Source organism: Taudactylus pleione, unplaced genomic scaffold (genome assembly GCF_031769625.1).
Source record: "Taudactylus pleione unplaced genomic scaffold, aTauple2 ptg000216l, whole genome shotgun sequence".
NCBI lineage: Eukaryota > Metazoa > Chordata > Amphibia > Anura > Myobatrachidae > Taudactylus > Taudactylus pleione.
The window spans coordinates 7,886,252-7,909,512 of NW_028284618.1; the positions used below are offsets into that span (position 1 = coordinate 7,886,252).

Genomic DNA, 23,261 nt, shown 5'->3' on the forward strand with positions numbered 1-23,261 from the left:
AGTTACCAATTCCATGTAAAACACGTTTGTCTCCTCACAGCTCACTTCTGCGTCAGCTACACAGTCTAGGAACATTGTTGCTAGGAATATGCCTGTTAAGCTGCACACAGAGGGTTGGTCCAGTCATCCGGTGCCCAGCTCACATGGTGTCCGTGTGCTCAATGGGCAGATTAAAGACACACACACACTTGGGTTATTTGCTGGCACAGGTATTTAGATTTTTATTGGAATTTCAGCTACAGCGGACATTTTTGGGGACCACAAGTAGAAATTTTGGGACAGTTCGCCACGTATAAATAACCAAAATCAAAGGCACTATTTAAATGGTTAAACACTTGCAGAACTCATTATTATTAACCCTCTGAGTGGTTTAAATGTTGAAACGAGCAAGATTAATTGTTTGAAAGCAGCACTTCAGATCTCCAAATAATAAAATATCCAAGGGTACTATTTATATTCTCTAAAAAAAAAACCAACCTTTAATATGCAAATGTGTTTACATACACACATAAATCACATATCTAAAAAATTAAATAGATATACTCTCTTAAAATATGTAGAATGTTTACCACAATGTATCATAAAATTGTAATAATGTTACTTTCTTCTGATATAAGAGATAAAGCACTAAGGGGCCTATGTATTAATAATCACAGCAGTGCGGCTATGTACAAAGGGGAACTCTCAGTGACAGCGGTTGCGGTAACCGCTGTCCCTACAAGTTATATCCCCGGCATATTATAGAAGTCTTTCACAAAAGTAAAAAACTTCTCCGGGGGAAGCTGACACTATGCATGCATCGGCCAGGGACTGCGAGTGAGACATCATCTGAAGATGGTGTAAACAACTGGAGCCAAACTCTGAAAGTTTAGCTTTTTTAGTACATAGGGCTGAGATTGTCATCCCTATTGAAAATGAAGGAGACTGCGATCTGCAGTGCTAATTAGCACTTTGCTGGAGATTTCTGTGAAATTGTGCATTCTGTGTTTAGATTTGGGTCCCATTCCCAAGATATCTCATTATGGTATGCAAATATTCCAAAATACGGAATATTCTGATCTCCAAAATACCCCCGGTCCCAAGCATTTTGGATATGGGAGATGCAACCTGTACTAATATTGTAAATACTGTAATATTAGAATAGAAAATTTTAATATTCTATTATTTATTGCAATATTTTTTTTTAAATTGCCTGATGAAATGCTTAAAAAAATCAATATTTCACTGCTGATCCCAAATCCATCAACAGAAGGTGTCGGCATTAGTTGTAAAATGTCTGGGGAGATTATAGTACATGTAGGCGATTGGAGATGGCCGCTAAAGTGTGAGAGACAAATATAGACAATAATATATTATACAAGGTCAATTCAATTACTATCACGCCCCCTGTAACTGTTCTAGGGCGTATCACCAGCCATTACTCCGTAATGCAGCCATGCGATTGGTTCTTTCGCATCTCACAGGCAGGTTAATGGTTCTTTTAATGGTATAGAATTTAGACTGTAAGCTGTGTAATATGCTGGTGCTGTATAAAGATTATTAATAAGGTCAATGATGCATAATATGACAAAAAATGTGCAATAATCCTATCTATACATGGCACATTGTATGTATAAAAGCAGCATAACAAAAAAGCTAACCTGAGCTGGGACTGTATACTTTTTAAAAACCGTAGAAAGTGTCATATAAAGAATAATATAAGAGGTCAACTAAACCAACATGCACATATATTACATTTAATTTAATTATGAAATCTCAGATCCTGTCTATTCGTAGAAAAACATTTACACAAATAATCATTCAAATTCAGGCCAAGCTCTGGAATTATAGTATCTGTTGTATCTAATTGTTTCTTTGTCATACATTATATTTTTCCTAATAGACATATCACATGAGCATTGGAAACAATGTACTGAACGTCACAGGAGTAACAGTCTCTTAAATATGCAGCTGCTCCGCCGTTGTTTAAAGTCCCATATTATGAGATTATGTAACATACAGTTTATAGTCCTGTTTTAGACTTCACAATAGTCACTGTGTATAGTGGTGGGTTCTCTATATTCTTCAGGAATATACTGGTAATTTCCCAGGACTGAGGGCCACCTATATACAGTATGAGAGCTATTGCTCATGCTTAGCCAGCGCCAGCAAAGTGGGACCTCACAGTTTTAAAAGTTACCGGAGGGTCATCTTCGGCAATATGACCAGTGGCGCTAGGGAAACCTTATCCAAATATGAGAATCCAAGTTCGGCCCCGGCTTCGCTTTATCATGTGTTGTCTGGATGGCGGGATATTTAATGTGGGTAACAGTCACCAGATCAGGGTAAAGCTGCTTATATCCGCCAGTGTACGAAAACACCGCTTACTTCTTTATCTCCTTGTAATATTGTGCGCACACCTGCCCTACCCAGTCTGAGGTGACTGCATATATCAAGTAATAGAGAGCAGCAACGCGTTTCAGCCACCTGTGGTTTTTTAAGCTGATTGCTCTCACTCAGTAGTAGTCCCATTAAAAAGCAAGATCCATTCCTTTATTAGATTAATTGGTTTTGTGTTTCATATATTAACCTCTTCATTTGTATTTATAAATAAAGTCAAATGTGTATTTATACGTAAAATAAACTAAATACAAAAATATATATATATCTTCAACAGTATAATCTTTTACACCTATGTGCATAAGCGTATCATTGAAAATCTTTTTTTTTTTTTAATTTCAAGCCATAGACCTACATTTAGAGATTCTTAAATAATGTCAGAGTTGATATTCACTTTCATCCTGATGAAAGTGCCGCTGTATGTATTAAAGGCACTGAAACGTTGAAAGTACATGCCGCTGTGACCTGTAATTGTTTATGCCGGGAGTGCTGCACCATCTTTTGGATATTGATTTGAATACTTATGTGCGGGCACCCAGCCTGATACACAGGGCCAAATGTAATAGGGTGAGAGTTTAGAAAATGTGAGCGAAAACTGTCACATGTTTAAGCTCAGCCAATGTAATAAAGTCACAGAACAGTGTCGCATGTTTTACAGACTCAAAAAACTCTCAAGATTTAAACTCTCATCCAAGTGTTTCCTGTTTTGAAAATAGAACTGGATCAATGTATTAGTGTGAGAGTGTTACTGCTAAACTCTCACCCTATTACATTTGACCCTTTATCTCCAGGGAGAGCCGGACCTTCCTGTTTTTTAGCCTATGGCATTATGTATAAAGGAGTTGTCTTGCTAGTTTAAATTTTTTTGAACTTTAGAAAACCTAATTTTCCGCATATATCTGAGGTTTACTAAGAATTCTAAATTTAAAGTAGCAAGACAACTGCCTTTATGCATAATTCCATAGGCTGAAACTAAATATGAACCCTGTCATGATTTAAGATTCTCTCAATGTAGGTCTATGGTTTAAAAGTTTTTAAACAACAATTTTAAATAATAATACTCTCTTGCACATATCTGTAAAATATACCATTGAAGATAAATATATATTTTTGTATTTCTTTTAGTTTACACATAAAAAAGTTTGTTTTTATTTATAAACATGATTTATTTATGAAAGGAAATGAAGAGGTTAATATATGAAAGACAAAACCAATTCCAATTCAACTAATGAAGGAATGGATCTTGCTATTTAATGGAACTACTAAAGAGCGAGAGCAATCAGCTTGAAAACCACAGGAGTTGCTGAAACGCGTTGCTGCTCTCTATTAATTGATGTATACAGTAACCTCAGACAGGATACTGCAGGTGTGCGCACCCTATTACAAGCTCCTTATTGCTAACGAGGAGAAAGCAGTGCTTTCCTACAGCGGCAGATTTAAGCAGCTTTAACCTGATCTGGCGACTGTTGCTCGTATTAAATATCCCGGCATCCAGACAACACATGATAAAGATTCTCATAGTCTGACATGGTATCCCTGCCGCCCCATTTAAGAACCAGGACAGGTTCAACAGTGCCTGGTGCTGGCTATGCCTGTAGGGAGGGGCACGTCATTTTATACACACAGAAGCATGCACAGATCTTACGGATCTGTGCATGTTTCTGTGTAACTTGGACCTGCTCAGGCTAGACTCGCTATCTTGAAGCGGGTCTGTTATTTTGCCAGTTTCCAGACCGTAATGGTGTGAGAGTTAAACATTTGCACTCTATTACATTGCCGGAGTTGTATCCCCACAATGGCAAAACATCTGGATGCGTGTTTAGGGGGTGAGAAACATGCCAGTGTGCATGTTCTCACACCTTATTACATAGGGTGAGTTCTGAAAATGTGCGAGTATAGCTCTATACTCGCACATTATAGAACTCGACCCTATTACATTTCGCCCTATATATCTGTTCACTAGGCAAAGACAGTTTGAAAAAGTAATATGCACTTTCCTGTTGTACAGGTGCGATAGTGAATTATGTCTCTGTAATGATCCTCCGTGTTAGAAGCTAGTGCACAGTCCCACTGAATTAGCAGATAACCATGAGATGACAAATTATAATATAGTTAATCTCACAGCTCTATTCACACTGGGCTTTTCTTTTCATGCTGGAAAATAAATATTAATGAAATCTCTCTACGGTTCAACCAAATACATATTCATTGGCTGACTCGTTCCATCAACAGCTGGCGATTTCTTCAGAGACAATAATAGTTCCACTCTATACTGACCTTTGCTAACATTGCTTAACCAATTTCTTACTCCCATAGTACAGCCAGTCTGGTTATTACAGCTGCAAGCTAAGCCAGTCATTAAATCAAATAAATTGAAACAAATCTTAATACGCACATCAGTAATGGGCATATCATAGCAATTATGCTATGTAAATGCTATAATCTATAAATGCGGGTTTTAATGTGTAATGGATCAATATATACAGAATCTTATCTTATCCAGAAATGTTTGCTTAAATATAATTTACCACCATTTAGAAGGAAATTTGAAACGGTTGTATAATGATGGAAAAAGAAGAAATAATAATCACATAAATTATGTTTACAGTAATAAGCAGCTCGTACAACCGGACCGTGCTACGTGAAGCGTAGTGTTTATTATCTCCATATTAACTGACACTATTCGCCTCAATAATTTATTGAGCATGAAAAAAGGTGGTAACCTCGGGCTTTAAAGACCGGGACTATTAAATTTCAGACCTTTTTTCTCGCCCAACAAATTATCTGTTAAAGGGTGTTAATACACAGAATCCGGGAAAAGTTCCCGTCCCTATGTGTTAGCCCACAGTTTGCGCCTGATAACAGGCTAATTATCGCGTATATCAGACCCGAAAATAAATACTCGTTAAGTGCCTGCACGCTGCCTTCCGGGCTAATTGAAAAGCCTCGGGGAATCAATTAGCCCTCGGTAAATGACGGTGGCTAATTGAATTCCCCCCAATCTCTGCTTCTTACTTACTAGGTTTAACGTGTTAGTATATAAATTATTAATGATCTGTGTTTTATATTTTTCATGTTTCTTGGTCAGTCTGAGACCTTGTAGCCGCATGTGCGACCCGTCATCCAGTCACCCACATGGTGGCGTTTACCCCTGGTTACCTCTTGGTGGTCATCTGCATAAATATATTTACCCTCCCCTTTAATTTTATGCTGCTGATATAAAAAAAAAACAAAAAAACTGGAAAATATATCAAATGATTAATAAACTGAAGCAAAAACCTGAATAAACTCTGAAGAAAAAAAACAATCCATCCATTCACAATAAAACTAAACTGTTAAATAAAAATCAAGTAATTATTTTATAAGATGGATGTGCGAGCGTGTAAACCAAATAATAAACAAATGTTATAAAATATTAAATAATATGAAATTAAAATTAACAATAGTAATATAAAAATACAATTGATGGTAGAAATTCACTTAGGTGGAAGATCATGTGGTGTGAGAGGAGACGCTATGTCACTACAAGTCCCAACATGCAAAGGTTACATAAACCTGCATTATACTAATAGCTTTAAATTTGTTACTAGACTGCACGTGAATGTCGCTTAGTTGTCCAGCATCCCATATAATTCTGATGTTCATTGTATGTTTTTTATATATTTGTCACAGAGTAATGGCTGTACCAGCTACTGCAATTTACTTCACCTGTTACGACCAGCTACGGGACCTATTGATACATCGAATGAATAGCACAGAAAGTGCCTGTCTCATCGCTGGAGCCGTAGCCAGATGTGAGGCCTACTTCAAATTTCTGGCAACATATTATTTATTTATAACACATTTTAACCCTTCACTGTGTGTTTATTATATATGTACTTCACTTTTTTATTTTCATTCTTTATATGCAGCAGTAGCTGCTCCTAACTATCTCTTTACACTGCACTTTTCTTACTATGGCGGTGCCCTGGGGCGGCTTAGCTGGACCAGTTTGGGGGGGGTCCTGCGCTCTGGATTTGAATCCTAGTATGTTAGGGACCTACCCTAAAGAGGTTACCCGGATATGGTGGGTAGGCCCATAACCTTGGCCAAGATTATGCCAACAACCTCTATTGATTGCAAAATTTTATTGCATTTATATATTATCAATAATTTGGAGTTGTGCACCTGAGATTTGTCTGTTTTTGTGCCAACATAATATTTAGTACAATATACATTTCTTTAGTCAGTTACTGTATAATTTAATTACACTAAATAACATTTTATATATTACTTGGCTATGTTCCAAACTTACCTCTGTATCAGACATTGTGCTGCAGTGGACCCATCATCTGGAAGGCAGCCATTTTGTGTACCAATATTCAGCCTGTTAATGGTCTGTGACATAGGACCATCCTCAGGGCGTATGAAGTTTCTAAAGTTTCTCAGTGATGTTCCTAGTAAATTGACACATCTATAATGGGTGCCCACACCGCACTCCCTGTACCCATTTATTCAACATTTACCCCTCCGGAGCCCTGCGTCGGCGGTAGCAACGCTGTACAAATCACGGGCAAAATGGTGCGGTGGCCATTTTCCTGGAGTTTTGCGCAGTAGGGAAATCGCTGGGAAAATGGCTCCTGCTCCATTTCTGACAGTGAACTGCGCATGTCCAGTAGACTCTGGCACAGCGCTGGAGTCTACTAGTGCCCAGAGAGTCTACTGCTGTGCTCCGAGCACTGCCGGCCGCCAGGTAAACAGGAGGGGGCAGAGACTGCACACGTGCCCCCTCCTCTCCTAATACGCCCCTGCTGCAATCTTATGATTGTGGGTTTTTTTTACACAAAATGGCTGCTTCCAGTGTGCGTAGGAGATGAGTGCACTTTAAATCATAAAACTATTTGGTTCCAAACCAAAAACAGTAAACTTCCTTTAAAGTATCAGTGCGGACAGAAACACACACGTGCATTTGGTCTACAAAGCTCTCTGTGCAAGTTAATATCTGAACCGGTAATTGTTTATATCTATCAAGCTAAACCAGAACCCTCTGCCCTAGTAATCGGAGAGGGCACAATATCTACTGTAGTTTCTCCTCTCAGAAAATCAATGTTCTCCCAACTCAGTCATCTTTTGATAATGATATAAATGTCTGCCAATAGTTCGCACATGAAATCTAAACTGTTGTGAAAGAAAAATACACCACAGTTTATTACCAACACAAGGCTTTTTCATTTTATGGCAAAAGCTCTTCATGGAGCAGCCATTTTGATTAAATGCATGCCTCAAAAGAATTAACGTAATCATTCTGAAGAAGATCTATGAATCAGGCCGCCCTCCACCTCTTCTCCCATGTTATGCAATCAGTCACTGAATGTCAGCTTTATTTGTGCAGAGTGTGCGTCTTTTATTAAAGATAATCTTGTTTTCCCAGTGGGCTCCGTATCGCTGATTAGCCCCTTGGAGTTGATCAGGACCAAGATGCAGTACCGACCTCTGTCGTACAAGGAGCTGACGTTGTGTATCCAGAGTTCTGTGGCCAAAGAGGGGTGGCTGTCTCTATGGAAAGGCTGGGGCCCCACTATCTTGAGAGATGTCCCATTCTCTGGTAGGTTCATTTCTGAACTCATAAGTAGAATTAAAATGTTCTAACAAATTGTACAACAAGCAAAAGTGACCGTAGGCCTTGTGTAATAGTCTGCAAGATGCAGGCATGAGCGACACTACAGCCAGTCTGCCCATATTTTTAAAGCAAGATGCCCTTAAGAGATTGTGGGGTCTATTTACTAAGCCTTGGATGGAGATAAAGCTGTCTGAGATATGGTACCAGCCAAACAGCTCCTAACTGACATTTTTCAATCACAGCCTATGACATGGCAGTTAGGAGCTGATTGGCTGGTACCTTATCACCGTTCACTTTATCTCCTAACACAACTTAGTAAATAGATCCCTTTTTGAAAAATAACAGTTAGGATCTGATTTGTAGGTGCCTTGTTTCCGACTGCTTTATATCCAGCCAAGGCTTAGTAAATAGACCCCTAAGGGGTCTTTTTACGAAGTCTTGGATGGAGATAAGGTGCCAGCCCCTCAGCTCCTGTCAGTTCACAGGCTGTGTTTTGAAAAATGACAGTTAGGAGCTGATTGGCTGGTACTTTATTTACGTTCACTTTATCTCCATCCAAAACTTAGAACGTAGACCCCAAAGTTCCAACCAATCAGCTCCTAACTTCCATCTTACAGGCTGTGTTGAAAAACGGCAGTTAGGAGCTGATTGGTTGGTACTTTATCTCTCTCCAAGGCTTAGTACATCTCCACCTATTATCTGCGTAATACAATGGCAACAAATAAATATATGTCCAATTTCATCTATGTGTGGCTAAATTGGACTAAGGTCCTGTGATTTGGTGCTCACGGTCTTGGGCAGTTTAAGCTGACAGACAGTTCTGACCAACTTTAAGGGGATGATTCAATTAGACGCGAATGCCGCAAAGTGCCTCTCTGGCCCGGCACATCTCTCTGGCCCGGCACATCTCTCTGGCCCGGCACATCTCTCTGGCCCGGCACATCTCTCTGGCCCGGCACATCTCGGCCAGCAACATCACTAGTATATCATCTTACAAATAGGTGCACATGAAAACTAGCGAAGTTTCAGGTACTGTATAGGAGGACATGTGCCGCACATCGCACTGAATTTATTTCCCCCCCTAAGTATTTATTTGACACTATTCTGAGAACATTGAGCTGTGGTTTGTCTTGCAGCAATGTACTGGTATAATTATGAACTTGGGAAAAAGTGGCTGTGCCAGAGATACCACAAAACAGAACCAACCTTCTCCATCAGTTTCGTGTCAGGAGCCGTGTCCGGTTCAGTAAGTTGGACATTTAATGCTTTTTTTTTAATTATTAGTATGTAAGTCTCTGAACTGCGGCTTAATTTTCATTCTTCTCACTTTTTATGTTCATTTTAAAATCCCAAAATGAAATCACCTATATTATAATGTTAATATACCTCCTCTTGTAGTCAGTCAAAGTATATAGTTTCACTGACCTGAATCCAACCTCGGCTTTTGGGGAGAAGATATCAACAATTAGAAACGGCAGAGACCGTGGGCTAGACCAATATGCAAGACGTGCCCTGTGCATGTGCAGAACGGGTCCTGCGAGAGTGCCACCAAAGCTGCGACATGACTGACATGCTGCGGCTCTCTGGGGGCGGGGACGAGGGCCGTTTAACAAAAGGGAGGAGGGTGGCCCCAGTTTTGAAGGCGTTCCAGGGCCACAGTCTGTTTTTCTTACGCAGATTTCCTGGCCCTGGCAGAGCAGTTCCGTTGCCCATTCTGACTACGCTGCAGCTCACTCAGATGGGCAATGACTGTGGCCAAAGGCAAAGCAGTGTTATACTTTGAGTTCCTGATTATTAAAGTGTGATTTGTAAAGGACCCTAAACCGAAATGGAGATTTGTGAGGTTGTCCTGCACCTACCAGAGAAGGGAAAAAGAGCTTTAAGAAAATAAAAATGAAAAAAAACTTTTTAGTACAAAACAGTAAAAAAATAAGGATTCCCGAGAAGCTAAAAATAATATTACTGAGGCCCAGAAAATCTATTATGTAACAATTGGTCATTTATAGCACAATGTGATATGGTGCGTACACACTGGGCGATTAAAGTGGACGACTGAACAATAACGATATCGTTATCGTTCAGTCGTCCACTTTATCGTCCATTTTTAACCCCAAAACGATGAACGATAACGACGACGCGCGTTCCCGCGGGTCGTTCGTCATCATCGTTCATCAGGCTGACATGCAGGCCAACCTGACTATCTCGTCAGGTTGCTGCATGTCAGGGAATGGGGGGAGAGAGCCCGGCACTGAACGATATCGTTAATGATATCGTTCAGCGGCTGTGCTCAATGTCATGAACGACACACTAGACAATATCGCTCAGGGAGCATATCGTGTAGTGTGTACGCACCATAACACAAGCAGTTACTATGTTAGCAGCTCAGTAATAGACGATGAGACCACCAATTCAGTACAATAAATATCCCTGCTTAGGCTTAGAACCTTGTGACAGATGGTAACATTTTGCGAATAGGTCGTACTTCCATATTAGTGGTATAAAAGACTTTTCTGGTCAGCTGTAGACTACACTTACACATATACTGTAATAAATGGTGACGCACAACATGTCTCATATGTCCACAATACTAAACAATGACCAGGATTGAAACAATCTCGACAGTCGTCACATAATAATCCAAAAGTTAGTTTGATGACTGAACATAACACGGACAGATTTCAAAACTCCAACATACAGATGTGTCCTTATACATGTTTACTACAGGCGCGCTAAAAGCCCCCTCCTGGCGCGCCTGGTACCATGAGACTCTGCTAGTGCCGATCAACTTTTCTTCACTTTTTGTTTTGAGGAAAATGCGTCTAAGTCGCAATGTGATGCAACTAGGACGCAGCAGCAGACTGTGCTGATAAATTTGATATGCAACACCTGTATATGTGTGTGTGACTGTCTCTGAATCTGTATACGAAGTGCCACAATGCAGCAGCCGCAGCTTTTTTCATTCCAAGTTCCGTTGTGGTTCATATACAGATTACAGTCACACTCAGATATACAAGTGTCCTATTCACATCACATTGCAACTTAGACGCATTTTCAGTACAAAAAAGACGCTTGGCACTAGCAGAGTAGCACGAGATCTGGTGGCACACTCACGCCAGACAAGTCGCACTGCGTCACGCTTCGAGGCTAGATGTAGGAGGAGACATCTGTAATACTGGCATTTCTAAACTTGAATGGAGGTGGGCTGTACCTAGCATGGGCGGTGGCTTGTAAAGTGCTGAGTAAGTTATAAAATCAAGGTCATTTAACAGACACAGCAGGAGTTCTTGATCAGTAGTACCAATGCAGGGCTCACACAGGCACTGGGGATGATGTAGTAGTAGTCATTAACAGTAGTAGTAATAGTCATTAACAGTGCAGACTCAATAATATAATTGTATTTGTACTAGTGAAATTGGACTGCACACCTGTTGATATATTGTTAGTCTGATGTATGGTTAACTTACGTTGCTGATAGCAAGCCAGGTTAATTATTGATTTAAAGTCAGTGAGTTGGACTTTTAAATAAATATGGCATTGATCATCAAGCTGTTAATGGAACAACAAAGGAAATAGCGCACAGGCTCCACCACAAATTCCTTGCAGTGACCTTTTTTTATACATCATTTAATCTTTTTTTTAAAAGCTTATGCAGTGTTCCAGAGTAGAAAGCAATGTTCCACTGGTTCAGGAATAAACTATCGCAGTTCTTGTTTGAGGTGGAACAATCAAAAATACATTTTAATGAAACATCTATATTTTATGTTATATATTTACACCAGTACTAGAGGAAAGGTTCTCTTGTTGCTGGCTCTGTATGATGGGGCTCTTAGTGTTGTGCTCTGTATGGTGGATAATGGGACTCTGCTGCCATCAACTATTCAAAGCTTCACCATCCAGAGTACTGGGTGGTGGAGTGCAGCTCTGAATGATGGGGTTCTGAGGGGTAAGGCTCTGGATATTGACTGGTGGAGCTCTAGGTGGTAAGGCTCTGGATAGTGACTAGTGGGGCTCTGCATGGTGGATGGTGAGGCTCTGGATAGTGGATTGTGGGGCTATGGTGGTGGGGTTCTGGTTGGTGAGACTCTGGATGGTGCGGCTCTGGGTGGTAAGGTTATAGGTGATAGGGCTATGGATGGTAGATCATGGGGTTCTGTATATTGGATGGTGGTGTATATTGGATGGCCTCTAGATGGTGGGGCTATAGGGGAATGGCAGCGCCGGTTCAAATCCCGACAGCGGATGTCTGACAGGATCAAGTTCCCGACAAGGGCAGGTAAGTACCCTAACCTCCCCTCCCTTAGTGGTGCCTAATCCTAACCTACCCCCGGTGGTGCCTAACCCACCCCCCTTACCGCTCCATAACCCTCCCAGAGGGGGTACCTAGCCCTGACCCTCCCCCCTAGGGGTGCATAACCCTAACCCCACTAGACTCCCTAATCCTAACCATCCAAGCCCACCCGTGGCTAATGCTAAGGGCCCCCCGGACTTCCCTTCGGTCGTGATGGCATCCTCGGCATTCCAGCATCGGGATTATGATAGGCGTCGGTATTTCGATACCTATCATAAATCTCTAGCTGGCTTTCTGCTGTCGGGATTGTGACCGATGACCTTGCGGCCGCCGGTCACATGACTACATCCCGCTATAGGTATAGGGCTCTAAATGGTGGGTGATGGGGCTCTGAATGGTTATGCATGAGATGGTGAATGGTTGGGTTCTGGGTGATGGTGTGACTCTGGATGTTGTGTGATTGGGCTCTAGTTGTTGGGCTACAGGTGATGAGACTCTGGATGTTGGATGATGAGACTCTGGATGTTGGATGATGAGACTCTGGATGGTGGGTGATAGGGCTCTGGTTTGTGTATGATGGGGTTGTGGCCGGTGAAGTCCTGGATGATGAGACTGTTTTGCATATTACAGATTGCTGCTATAGTAACTTTGCCATTTGATGTTGTGAAAACACGAAGACAAATTAAACTCGGAGTACTTGAGGTGTTAAACGGTAAGCATCCGAATCCTTCTTGCCATCAAGAAAATCTGTCCATGTTTAATGGTGGACATACAGTATGTGTTTTAAGTGTGATGTATTTTATTTTCTCATGTTCGTTCTTTAGATTCACAGAAAAGATCTAGCTCAACATGGAAGATAATGTCTTCAATTCTGTCTGAGAATGGGTTCCGGGGTCTCTTTGCTGGTAAGTTGCATTATTGCTGTTTGGTCAGTCTGCCAACCTTACTATACTGCCAGTTCTCATATTTATCTGCCTACTGCCCGGCTCAACCCTTCCTTGTTGTCTGGTGATTTCTTATCTGTGTTCGCTTGGGTTTCCCACCACCATCTCCAACTGAACTCCGCTTACACAAAACTGGTTATGAAGAAAAAAGGGATTTAGAACCCGCACAAGAGCAGTTCAATTCTTTACATATTATATACTGCACCCATACATATGATCTAGATTAAATATCACATGCAAGAAAAAGAGGTGGTATTCTAAAGTGAATACTACCTCCACAAAACTGGTTATATTTCCCTCATTTCATGCTACTCATGTTCCCAAATTTTCAATCACTGTTGGTACCTAATCATCACATCTTATACAAATTAGGGGGTTTATGTATCAAGCAGTAAAAAGCATTGAGGAGTGGACCAGTGGAGAAGTTGTCCATAGCAACCAATCGGCTCTGACAGATGTGTTCACTTACATCTAGCCTCCTTTCGCGTTAAACAGCCTTTCTAGTCACGCCATGCCGCGACGAGACTCTGTAGCACCAAGTGTCTATATGTGCAACTTTTTCCCTTTTAAAATGTGTCTTATTCCCAAAGCGATGTGAATAGGATGCACAAGCAGCTTATGCTGAATAAAATGAGATGCGGCATGCCTATATTCTGTATGTGACTGCGAGTGTGTCTGCATGCATAATGCTACATTACAGCGTAACAGCTGCTGACACTGGCCCTGATTCAGAGCCGGACGCTCTGACCAGAGCGCTCGCTCTGAATCAGGACCCACCTCCATTAATATGGAGCGGCCTCCTGGACGCTCGTATAGCTGTGGGTCACCACCCACAGCATATACGAGCGTGCAGGATGATGGTTGCGATGGTCTTGACCATCGCGACCATCGAAATTGCGAGCAAAAGCCTGCGGTTGAGTTTTTCAACCGCAAGGCCAGGAGTGATATTGGCTCTATCAGAGCCAAAATCCCTCCCACTGACATCACTAGTGATGTCAGTGGGGCCGGCTTCAGACAGTAGGCGTTCCCTTGGGAACGCCTCCATCTGGCAGGCACGCCCCCGGCACGCCCACCAAAGGGGGCGTGCTGTCAGTCAACATCGACAGCACGCCCCCTTTGATGAGACACTCCGAGCGAAGGAAAGTCCTTAGCTCGTCGCGTCTCGCGCATGCGCACGACGGAGCTCCCTCCATCGTGCGCATGCGCAGTGCAGACCATCGACCCACTTGCGAGCGGACAGCCGCTCGCGAGTGGGTCTGAATGAGGGCCACTGTTCCTTAGCATTCCGCATGCAGATATAACCGAAATCGCACACAGAATATAGGCATGCTGCATCTCATTTCAATCAGCATAAGCTCCTATTCACATCGCTTTGCAATTAAGACTCTTAAGGGAAAAAGTCGCACGTGAAATCTATGGTTACTACCAAGTCGCACAGCGCTCACGCGTTATGAGTAACACGACTTGCAGCGCACGGCGAATAGATTTATGTGGACGCATCTGTACCTCTTATTTTATAGAATGTGCTTGATAAATCCTACTTCAAAGCTGAGTGGTTGCAACTTCTCCACTGGTATACCTCTCCACTCTTAACACTGCTTGCTACATCAACCCTTATATCGGCAAAATACACCACTTTATGGTATGATACACAGCACCACCAAGATCTTACATGTCAGTGTAACCAGTGGCGTCACAAGGGGGGTGCGGTGGGTGCGGGCCGCACCGGGTGTCACCCTCCAAGGGGGCGACACCAAAATCCGACTCATCCCCGCCCCCCGCTCAGCAGGTCCTGCACTGCAGGGAGACGCCAGGCTGGAGAGGCGCTCTCCCTGCAGCAGCTGCTGAGACAGTTTTTGCTTCTGCCGGCTGCCGCTGCGCCTGTCACACTGAGACAGCCAGCGGCAGCCTTCTATACAGTAAGTGCGGCTGAGCTCCTAATGCAGTCCAAATTAGGGGACTGCATTAGGAGCTCAGCACTCGCACCCCCTCCATGTGGGGCGGGGGTGCGAGTGCTAGAGGCAGGGGGCTGATTACTGATCAGCCTGGCTGAAGCCGCTGGGGTGGATGGATGGCAGCCGAGCTTCTGCTCCTCGCTGCTGTCTGATAGATCGTCACGCTGGGAACAAGCAGGGACAGTCTACAAAACATTTTTCCAGTGTTCAAGTGTATTCAGACACTGTTGATTACACTTGAATACTGACTCGTAGTTTGTACACGGTCCCTGCTTCTTCCCAGCGTGACCCTCTGACCTCTCAGTCAGCAACAGCTATACAGTAGGTGTAATGGGATGTAAATAATTCAATGAGGGAGGAGGGGGGGCATTACCTGTTATTGTGTGTGTGTGTTCGTTATGTTAGACCTGTGCCTGCAGGGGCTGTGTTGTCCCTGTCCTTTATCTCCTATTTAGTGATGAATTGTTTTACCAAGTTAACTAAACTAAATCTCTGTAATTGCTTCTGGAGGAGAAATATTGTCAGTTATTTTTTTTTTTATATAAACTTCATGGCTTACTGGCATGGTCTTTACTGCCTGGTCTGTGCAGAGTTCTGTTTTCATTCCCTTTCCCAATCACTATGTCTTGCTTACCTAACCTAGCATTTCCTTTGGGATGGGTAAGGGATGCCAACGTTCAGGATCCTGGTGGTCAAAATCCCAACGCCGGCATCCCAACAGGGTTAGGATACCTACACCTGTCAGTCGGTATCCTAACCCTCTCCCTACCCCCAACCATCCCTCCCCAGTGCCTAAACCTAACCTCCCCCTCCACGCACCCTAAACCTCCCCCCTAGTGCCTATCCCTAACCCCCCCAGTGCCTAACCCTCCCCCTCTCCATACCCCTAACCATAACCCCTAACCCTCCCTCCCCAGTGCCTAAACCTAACCTCCCCCTCCCTGCACCCTAACCCTCCCCTCCTAGTGCCTAACCCTCCCCTCCTTGTGCCTAACCCTAACCTCCCCCTCCCCGCACCCCCTAACGCTCTCTCCTAGCGCCTAACCCTAACCCTCTCACCTCTAGTGCATAACCCTAACCCTCCCCTCCTAGTGTCTAACCCTAACCTCCCCCTCCCCACACCTTAATACTCTCCCCTAGTGCCTATCCCTAATCCTCTCCCCTAGTGCCTAACCCTAACCCTCTCGTCTAGTGCCTAACCCTTTCACCTCTAGTGCATAACCCTATCCCTCCCCACCTAGTGCCTAACCCTCCCCCCTGGTGCCTAAATCTAACCTCCCCTCCCTAAACCTAATGCCAGGTACACACTAGAAGATCTGTACATATCGGGCATATCGGCCAGTGTGTACCCGCTATGTCACTGACGAGGGTTGCTCCCACGCTTCGTCAGCGACATTGCCCATCAGACCTAGGGGGATGGTATACTTATTCAATGGGGGAGGGTGTATTTGTTTTTAACTTGGGGAGGTAATACTGTCTATGCTGGGGATGGTGATTAATGTATGTGCGTGGGTATAATTATTGTGTTTCTGTGTGTATAAGGGGTGTATTCATATTATGTGTTATATGATGGTCAATGATGGTCTCTGCATTATCTGGCATTCACTGTGACTCTCTACATTATCTGGCGGTTACTACGACGCTCTCTGTATTATCTGGCGGTCACTGCAATCTACGGGGCACCACTACTGGGGTCATTGTGTAAATGTGATTGCTGGACTGGTATTTGGGGAGAGTTCGTGGAGCTGCATACAATTTTTTTTTTTTTTTGGAGGGGGGGTGTCACCATGAGTTATAGCACCGGGTGACACCAGCCCTAGTGATGCCTCTGAGTGTAACCACTGTAACTCATGCTGATTGGCCTTTCTGTCCACAGACCGTCCCCCACTGTAATACCCCACACCACAGGCCAGCTTACCCACATGTGCTACTCCTCTCTGCCAATCATTGCGCTGGCTCCCTTTACCTCAGATAATAAAATTCAATGTATCGTCTTTGAGTTATAAATCCATCCTCAATCTAGCGCCATCCAATGCGATCTCATCACTAAATCCTCTGCTCATTGCGCTGTACACTTATCCTAAGATTTGTTACTCGGGGACAGATGTATCAAACCTTGGAGAGAGTGAAAGTAAAACACCAATCAGCTTCTGTCTTTTTCCCAAACACAGCCTGTAACATGGCAGCTAGAAGCTGATTGGTTGGTACTTTTATCTCTCTCCAAGATTTTATACATCTGCCCCCCTCAGTGTTTCTTGCAGCTGCTTAACAGGACATTCTAAGGGCCGTATTCAATTTGAGGCGAAAAGTCAGTTTCCGCGTGTTTTTGGCAGAAACTTTTCGCCGATGACGTCATTTTCGCCTGTTTTACTTTTACCCCGTATTCAGTTTGAAAGACTTTCCGCTTAGGCGGAAAGTCAATGCAATGTAATAGGCAAAAAAGTTTCGCCTATGAATGGGAGGCGGAAAAAAGTGCCGAATCGGGGTTTTGGGGTACAATGTTGTGGGAACCCCTGTGCAGCCTTCAGACAGTCCCCCAGAGGTAATGTATGTCAAAAAAATTAAAACAAATACTTAAGGACACCCAAAAAAATGACTTTGAAAAGGGGGCGAAAAAAACAAAAATTGGGGGTAAAAACTTAAAAACTAGCGAACTTGACTCTGGGGGGTCCCCAAGTATGCCCCAGGTGTTTTGTTGTTTGCAGGTGCTTGCGGCAGGTGTTTTTTTCACGATTTTTCAACTTCACTTTAGCAACTTTTAAATATGCTGACCCCCATTTTCAAGTACCCCAAATTTGCTGGGATAAGTTATTTTCTGGAAAAAAAGCTCCTAAATACTATTCTGCACCACTTATAGAAAAACGCTATTTAACAGCTATTGAGCCCGTTTAAAATCACCAAATACCTTCAGCAAGCTAAATCGGGGGTAACCATAGCTAACCCCCATGTCAGAGCATCTTTTGGGGGTGTCGGGCTGATTTCCACAAAAATGACAGTACTTTCCTCCTATTTCAGTTTCGCCGGGTCCCGTCTTCTCGTACTTCCATATTGAATATGGGGTAAAGCAAGGACGGCCGCGATACTTTTCCACCTGCAGAACAGGCGAAGTAGGCAGAAAGTCTGTGCCGCGAAAAAGTATCTCGGCTCATATTGAATACGCCTCTAAGAGTCTCACTCTAAGAGGCTCCATTAGATTGTTTGGGGTTTCTGTACCATAAGGGGCTCATTCTCATACTGGGAAAATGAATAAAATGAAAACGAAGACATTTTTGTCATACGTTTTCAATTTGCTTTTGAGCATTAGGGGTAAATTTACTCAAGTGAGAGTTTGTAGAAGTGAGTTTTAGAAGTGGAGATGTTGCCCATAGCAACCAATCAGATTCTAGCTATTATCTGCTAGAAGGTACTAGTTAAATGTTAAGTAGAATCTGATTGGTTGCTATGGGCAACATCTCTTCTATAACTCACACGGATGATCTGCAGTATAGTTGTCTTTTCTGTTGTTCTTTAATGTGTCGGGCTCCGTTGATCGCACACAACAACCAAACTAGTTGCAGCGTAGCCATTTGCATAAACCCATTCTGGATACATGTGAATCATTTGTAGACCAGTCAGCTCCTGTTACTTTGCTATGAATTGCACATGCGGATAGATGCGTTAAGCAGTATCTTTATTAATGGAAGGGTTAAGCGCACTTACATAAGGTAACATTTGATGATTATGGCCTATTATTCTAACACCAGGAAAGCCAGACATACAGTGTAGTGAAACTATTGCTATACAGTAAATCCGTTCCCTTTTCATGCAAGCCGATTGTGTTGGCAAAATAAACATTTCTCCCGTCACTAGCCCTTTATATAAAATCTTGAGAAATTCAGAAATAATGTCCAGGAAATGTATTTATTTTTTCCATAATTTCCACCTTTTTACGGCCAACGTCATTCGTTGTATGTCCTATTATAGTGAATAAGTCACGTACTGTGATGTGTTCCTCTAGGACAGAGGTTCTCAAACTCGGTCCTCAGGACACCACACAGTTCACGTTTTCCAGGTCACCCAGCAGGTGCACAGGTGTATTCATTACTCACTGACACATTTTAAAATGTTCCACAGGTGGAGCTAATTATTTCACTTGTGGTTCTGTGAGACCTGCAAAACATGCACTGTTTGGGGGTCCTGAGGACCGAGTTTGAGAACCTGTGCTCTAGGACACTTCCAGACCATTTGAATCGTACAGAAAGAACATAGTAAAGTAAAATAAATCTGGAAGATTACGCTGAATTACTAATGCCTAATAACGTCTGCTGATCTTTTCCCCTTTCCAGGTTTTTTTCCTCGTTTAATCAAAATCGCACCAGCTTGTGCCATAATGATCAGCAGTTATGAATTTGGGAAATCATTTTTTCGAAAGTTAAATAATGAACAACAGCTGAAAACGTTGTGATCGTGGTCAGCGTTCAAGCAAGAAATGTCCGCGAATCATGTTCTGGTTTACAGTGACTTGTACATGCATGCACCTAGCTTCTACCACCCATGTTATGCCAGATGTTCTAAGTGAGTACATGGCTGTGGTATGATGCATAAAACACACATCTGCACTGGCCGAGATTGGTGAGTGATTCAAAGACCCCGCACTACCTCGTGCCTCAGTGGTGCCTCTGGTTCCCAGTGCATGGATAATCTGCATTATCATGAATATTGGTTCCGCACACAAAACCGCACCCTACTACAGTATGTGTAGGTAATGGTCCGCTCTAGGTCAGTTCAGGTTATATTCCCATAATATAAAATAGTTTATATATTACATTTATTTGCATATGTGTTTCTTGGGAGATTTCTACGCCTTACTCTGGCATTCCATCTGTAATCCTGTCTATGTACATTTTGTTTGCAATTTTTTCAATTTAAATTCTATTTCGAGAACAAGAACCCATCATTTCCCCCATTTACTGTCACATAAAACAAATACTTTGGATTTCTTTCTTTAGAGACCTGAATGGGAGATTCTGTACGCAGTACATGTTATTGGCACCAGAGTAACAGTTGTGATTACTCTGTGGTTATTATCTGCCAGATGGGGAAACATAACCAAACAGCAATTTCTTCTCTGTAGAAACAATCTGCTCTATTTCGTATGTGAAATCAATGGTCACATAAGTCACTAGGAGCTAGCATCATCACTGAGGTGATACCCATTCTATGTCCTATTTAGGTAAATGTATCACGCCTCTGATACTGATCCCCTAGTAACTGCTTCCTTTGTATAAAGCGGCCCGTTCCAAAGGGGTTTGGTATAAAAGAATTATAGTAAAAAGGTCGAAACAGAAAAGGTCGACATGGATGGAGATATACATGTACAAAGGTCGACATTGAAATGGACGATACAAAAATGATCGACCTTTTTTTTTTCTAACCCTAATCTTCACCCTAACCCTCCCTCCTGGTGTGTAACTCTAACCATTGGGGTAAGTGCCTGACCCTCCGTTAAGTGCCTAACCCTAACCCTCCGGTAAGTTCCTAATCATCCATCCTAGAGCCTAACCCTCCGGTAAGTGCCTAACCCTAATCATCCCTCCTAGACCCTAAACCTCCTGTAAGTGTCTAACCCTATAAAAAAAAAAAAGTGACTATTTTTGTGTCGATCATTTCAATGTCGACCCTTTGACCCCGTCAACCTTTTGTACCTATCTGTCTTCAACCATGTTGACCTTTTGTCACTGTCTACCATTTGGTGTCTGTCTAGACATTGTCCACTTTTTTACTGTAGATCTGTTGACTGGAACCCGTTGTAAAGTAACCAAGGAGCACTGCATTCAGGTCATATTATGATTAAATAATATCTTCATTTAAAATTCTGGGTATGCTCACAATACATAATAAAGACTACTGGTAAACAAGGGTGTCCTGCACACTTCAGAAGTAATCTGTCTTTGTATTGCCACAGTTCAGAGGAAAACCATTGGTCAGGAGAGCAGTCCTATGGTGCGTATCCACCAGCAGACTGTGAAACGATTGAACGATTATCACATTGTAAGCGTGCAGTCGTTTCACAGTCTGTGCTGTGCCTACATTGAACGTTCAGTCGCTCAGTATAGGCACCCTCCCTCATTCCTGAACAAGGACAATCAGTCGTTATGGGCAGATTGACCGGCATGTTTGGGCGATGACAGATGTCAAAAACGACCAGCGGGAGCGCGCATCACTGGTCATTTTCGACATTAACCTGCCCGATTTGTGCCTGATTAACAAGTGATTGAACGATAACGATGTCGTTATTGTTCAATCGGGTAGTGGATACCCGCCTCCAGGGCCAAATGTTATAGCACGCGATTTCCAGATTTAAAGCAACTGTTAGTTTAAAGGCAAAACTAGGTTGGTTTGACTTTTAAACTAATTGCCGATTTAAATCTAGTAACCATCTCGCCAGAATCACGCCGCCCCTCTAAAATCGCGGGCTATTACATTGAGTCCCTAGAGTGAGCCTCTCCATTAATCACAGTGGCACGTTGCAATCCCTTTTGCTCTGCAGCAGTCCGCATGGCACACATGGCGTGCCCCAGTCTGCCCCCAGAAGACTCCTTTGCCAAATAGAAGCTCTGCCAGGTGTGCGGTGGGTACGTGTCCAGAGGCTGACTGTGTAAATATCACATCGAAATTCTGCCTTCTGCCCCCTCTTTCATTATTATAAGTGCTTCTGTTCCTCTCCAAAAATGACTCAATTTTATTTCATTTATGGCTGAAATTCATCATGAGAGTGATAGAACATCGGGACTGTCCTTATCGTATGGAGCTTTTTATAGTCTGGGTCAGAGTGTTGTATTGCTCTGCCGAATATCAACATGGCGGGAGCACAACGGCTCCTACTAAGAGTATAGGACAAGATCACAAAACCGTCAGTCCTTTTGCAGAGTGGAGATGACACGGAACGGCCTGTGCACCCCCCTTATCTCATTTCAGTTATCTATCACCGCTAAGGACATTGTGTTTTTTGTGCTGCTCTGGACAACTAGGTGCAACCTTCCATTTGCTCTGCACACATGCCTTACACCACACATCATACATCTACACACATGCCTTACACCACACATCATACATCTACACACATGCCTTACACCACACATCATACATCTACACACATGCCTTACACCACACATCACACATCTACACACATGCCTTACACCACACATCACACATCTACACACATGCCTTACACCACACATCACACATCTACACACATGCCTTACACCACGCATCATACATCTACGCACATGCCTTACACCACGCATCATACATCTACGCACATGCCTTACACCACGCATCATACATCTACGCACATGCCTTACACCACGCATCATACATCTTATTGGCCATCTAGGCACACTTGTGTAGGTCAATACTCCCGTCTGGACAAAGAGGTTGATCTATCAAGCAGCAAAGAGAGTGGAGCAGTTACCCATAGCAACCAATCCGCTTTAATGTAGCATTTATCAAGTACATTCTAGAAAATGATAGGTAGTTGCTGATTGGAATGGGATTGAAATGCTGGCGGTTGTAATCCCAACAGCGTCAGCACAACAGGAGGAAATCCCGACAGCAGCAGGTAAGTCACCTAACCCCCCCCCCCCCCCACCCCAACCCTCCCTTAGGGGTGCCTAACCCTAAACTCCCGGGGTGGTGCCTAACCCTAAGTCCCCCCCCAGGGGTGCCTAAACCTAGCCCCCCTCCCTTGCACTCTAACCTCCCCCCAGCGGCGCCTAACCCCCCTTCCCCTAGCCTAACCCTCCCCTGGGGGTTGCCTAAACCTAACCCCCCCTTCCCGCAGCTAAGTGCTAGGGACGGCCGGACTCACCTCGATCGGTCCAGCATCGGGATGAAGATGGGTGTCTGTATTTCGATGCCTATCTTCTGTCCCTTGCCGATCTTCTGGTGTCGGGATATAGACCGGCGGAATTTAGTCCGCCGGTCTATTAACTACATCCCTGCTGATTGGTTGCTATGGGCCACTTCCTCACTGCTTGGTGCACTGCACAACAGATGGTTTTTGCACTTTGTGGGCTGAACCAGTACTGATCCCATCATCCTTTATGGAAAAGTAA

General features: G+C 43.2%; 1 protein-coding gene across 2 annotated transcripts in view; it reads left to right on the forward strand.

The window, feature by feature from the left end:
• SLC25A40 (solute carrier family 25 member 40) overlaps window positions 1-22,792 on the forward strand; it is a 57,289-nt gene extending 34,497 nt beyond the window's left edge. For both annotated transcript variants that reach the window (XM_088478628.1, XM_088478629.1), the window contains exons 6-11: window positions 6,052-6,173; window positions 7,790-7,963; window positions 9,115-9,224; window positions 12,897-12,978; window positions 13,091-13,171; window positions 19,491-22,792. In XM_088478628.1, coding sequence (XP_088334754.1) covers window positions 6,052-6,173; window positions 7,790-7,963; window positions 9,115-9,224; window positions 12,897-12,978; window positions 13,091-13,171; window positions 19,491-19,609 — 688 coding nt within the window. In that variant the 3' untranslated portion in view covers window positions 19,610-22,792. The remainder of the gene's footprint in view (window positions 1-6,051; window positions 6,174-7,789; window positions 7,964-9,114; window positions 9,225-12,896; window positions 12,979-13,090; window positions 13,172-19,490) is intronic.
• The last annotated feature ends 469 nt before the right edge of the window (window positions 22,793-23,261 follow it).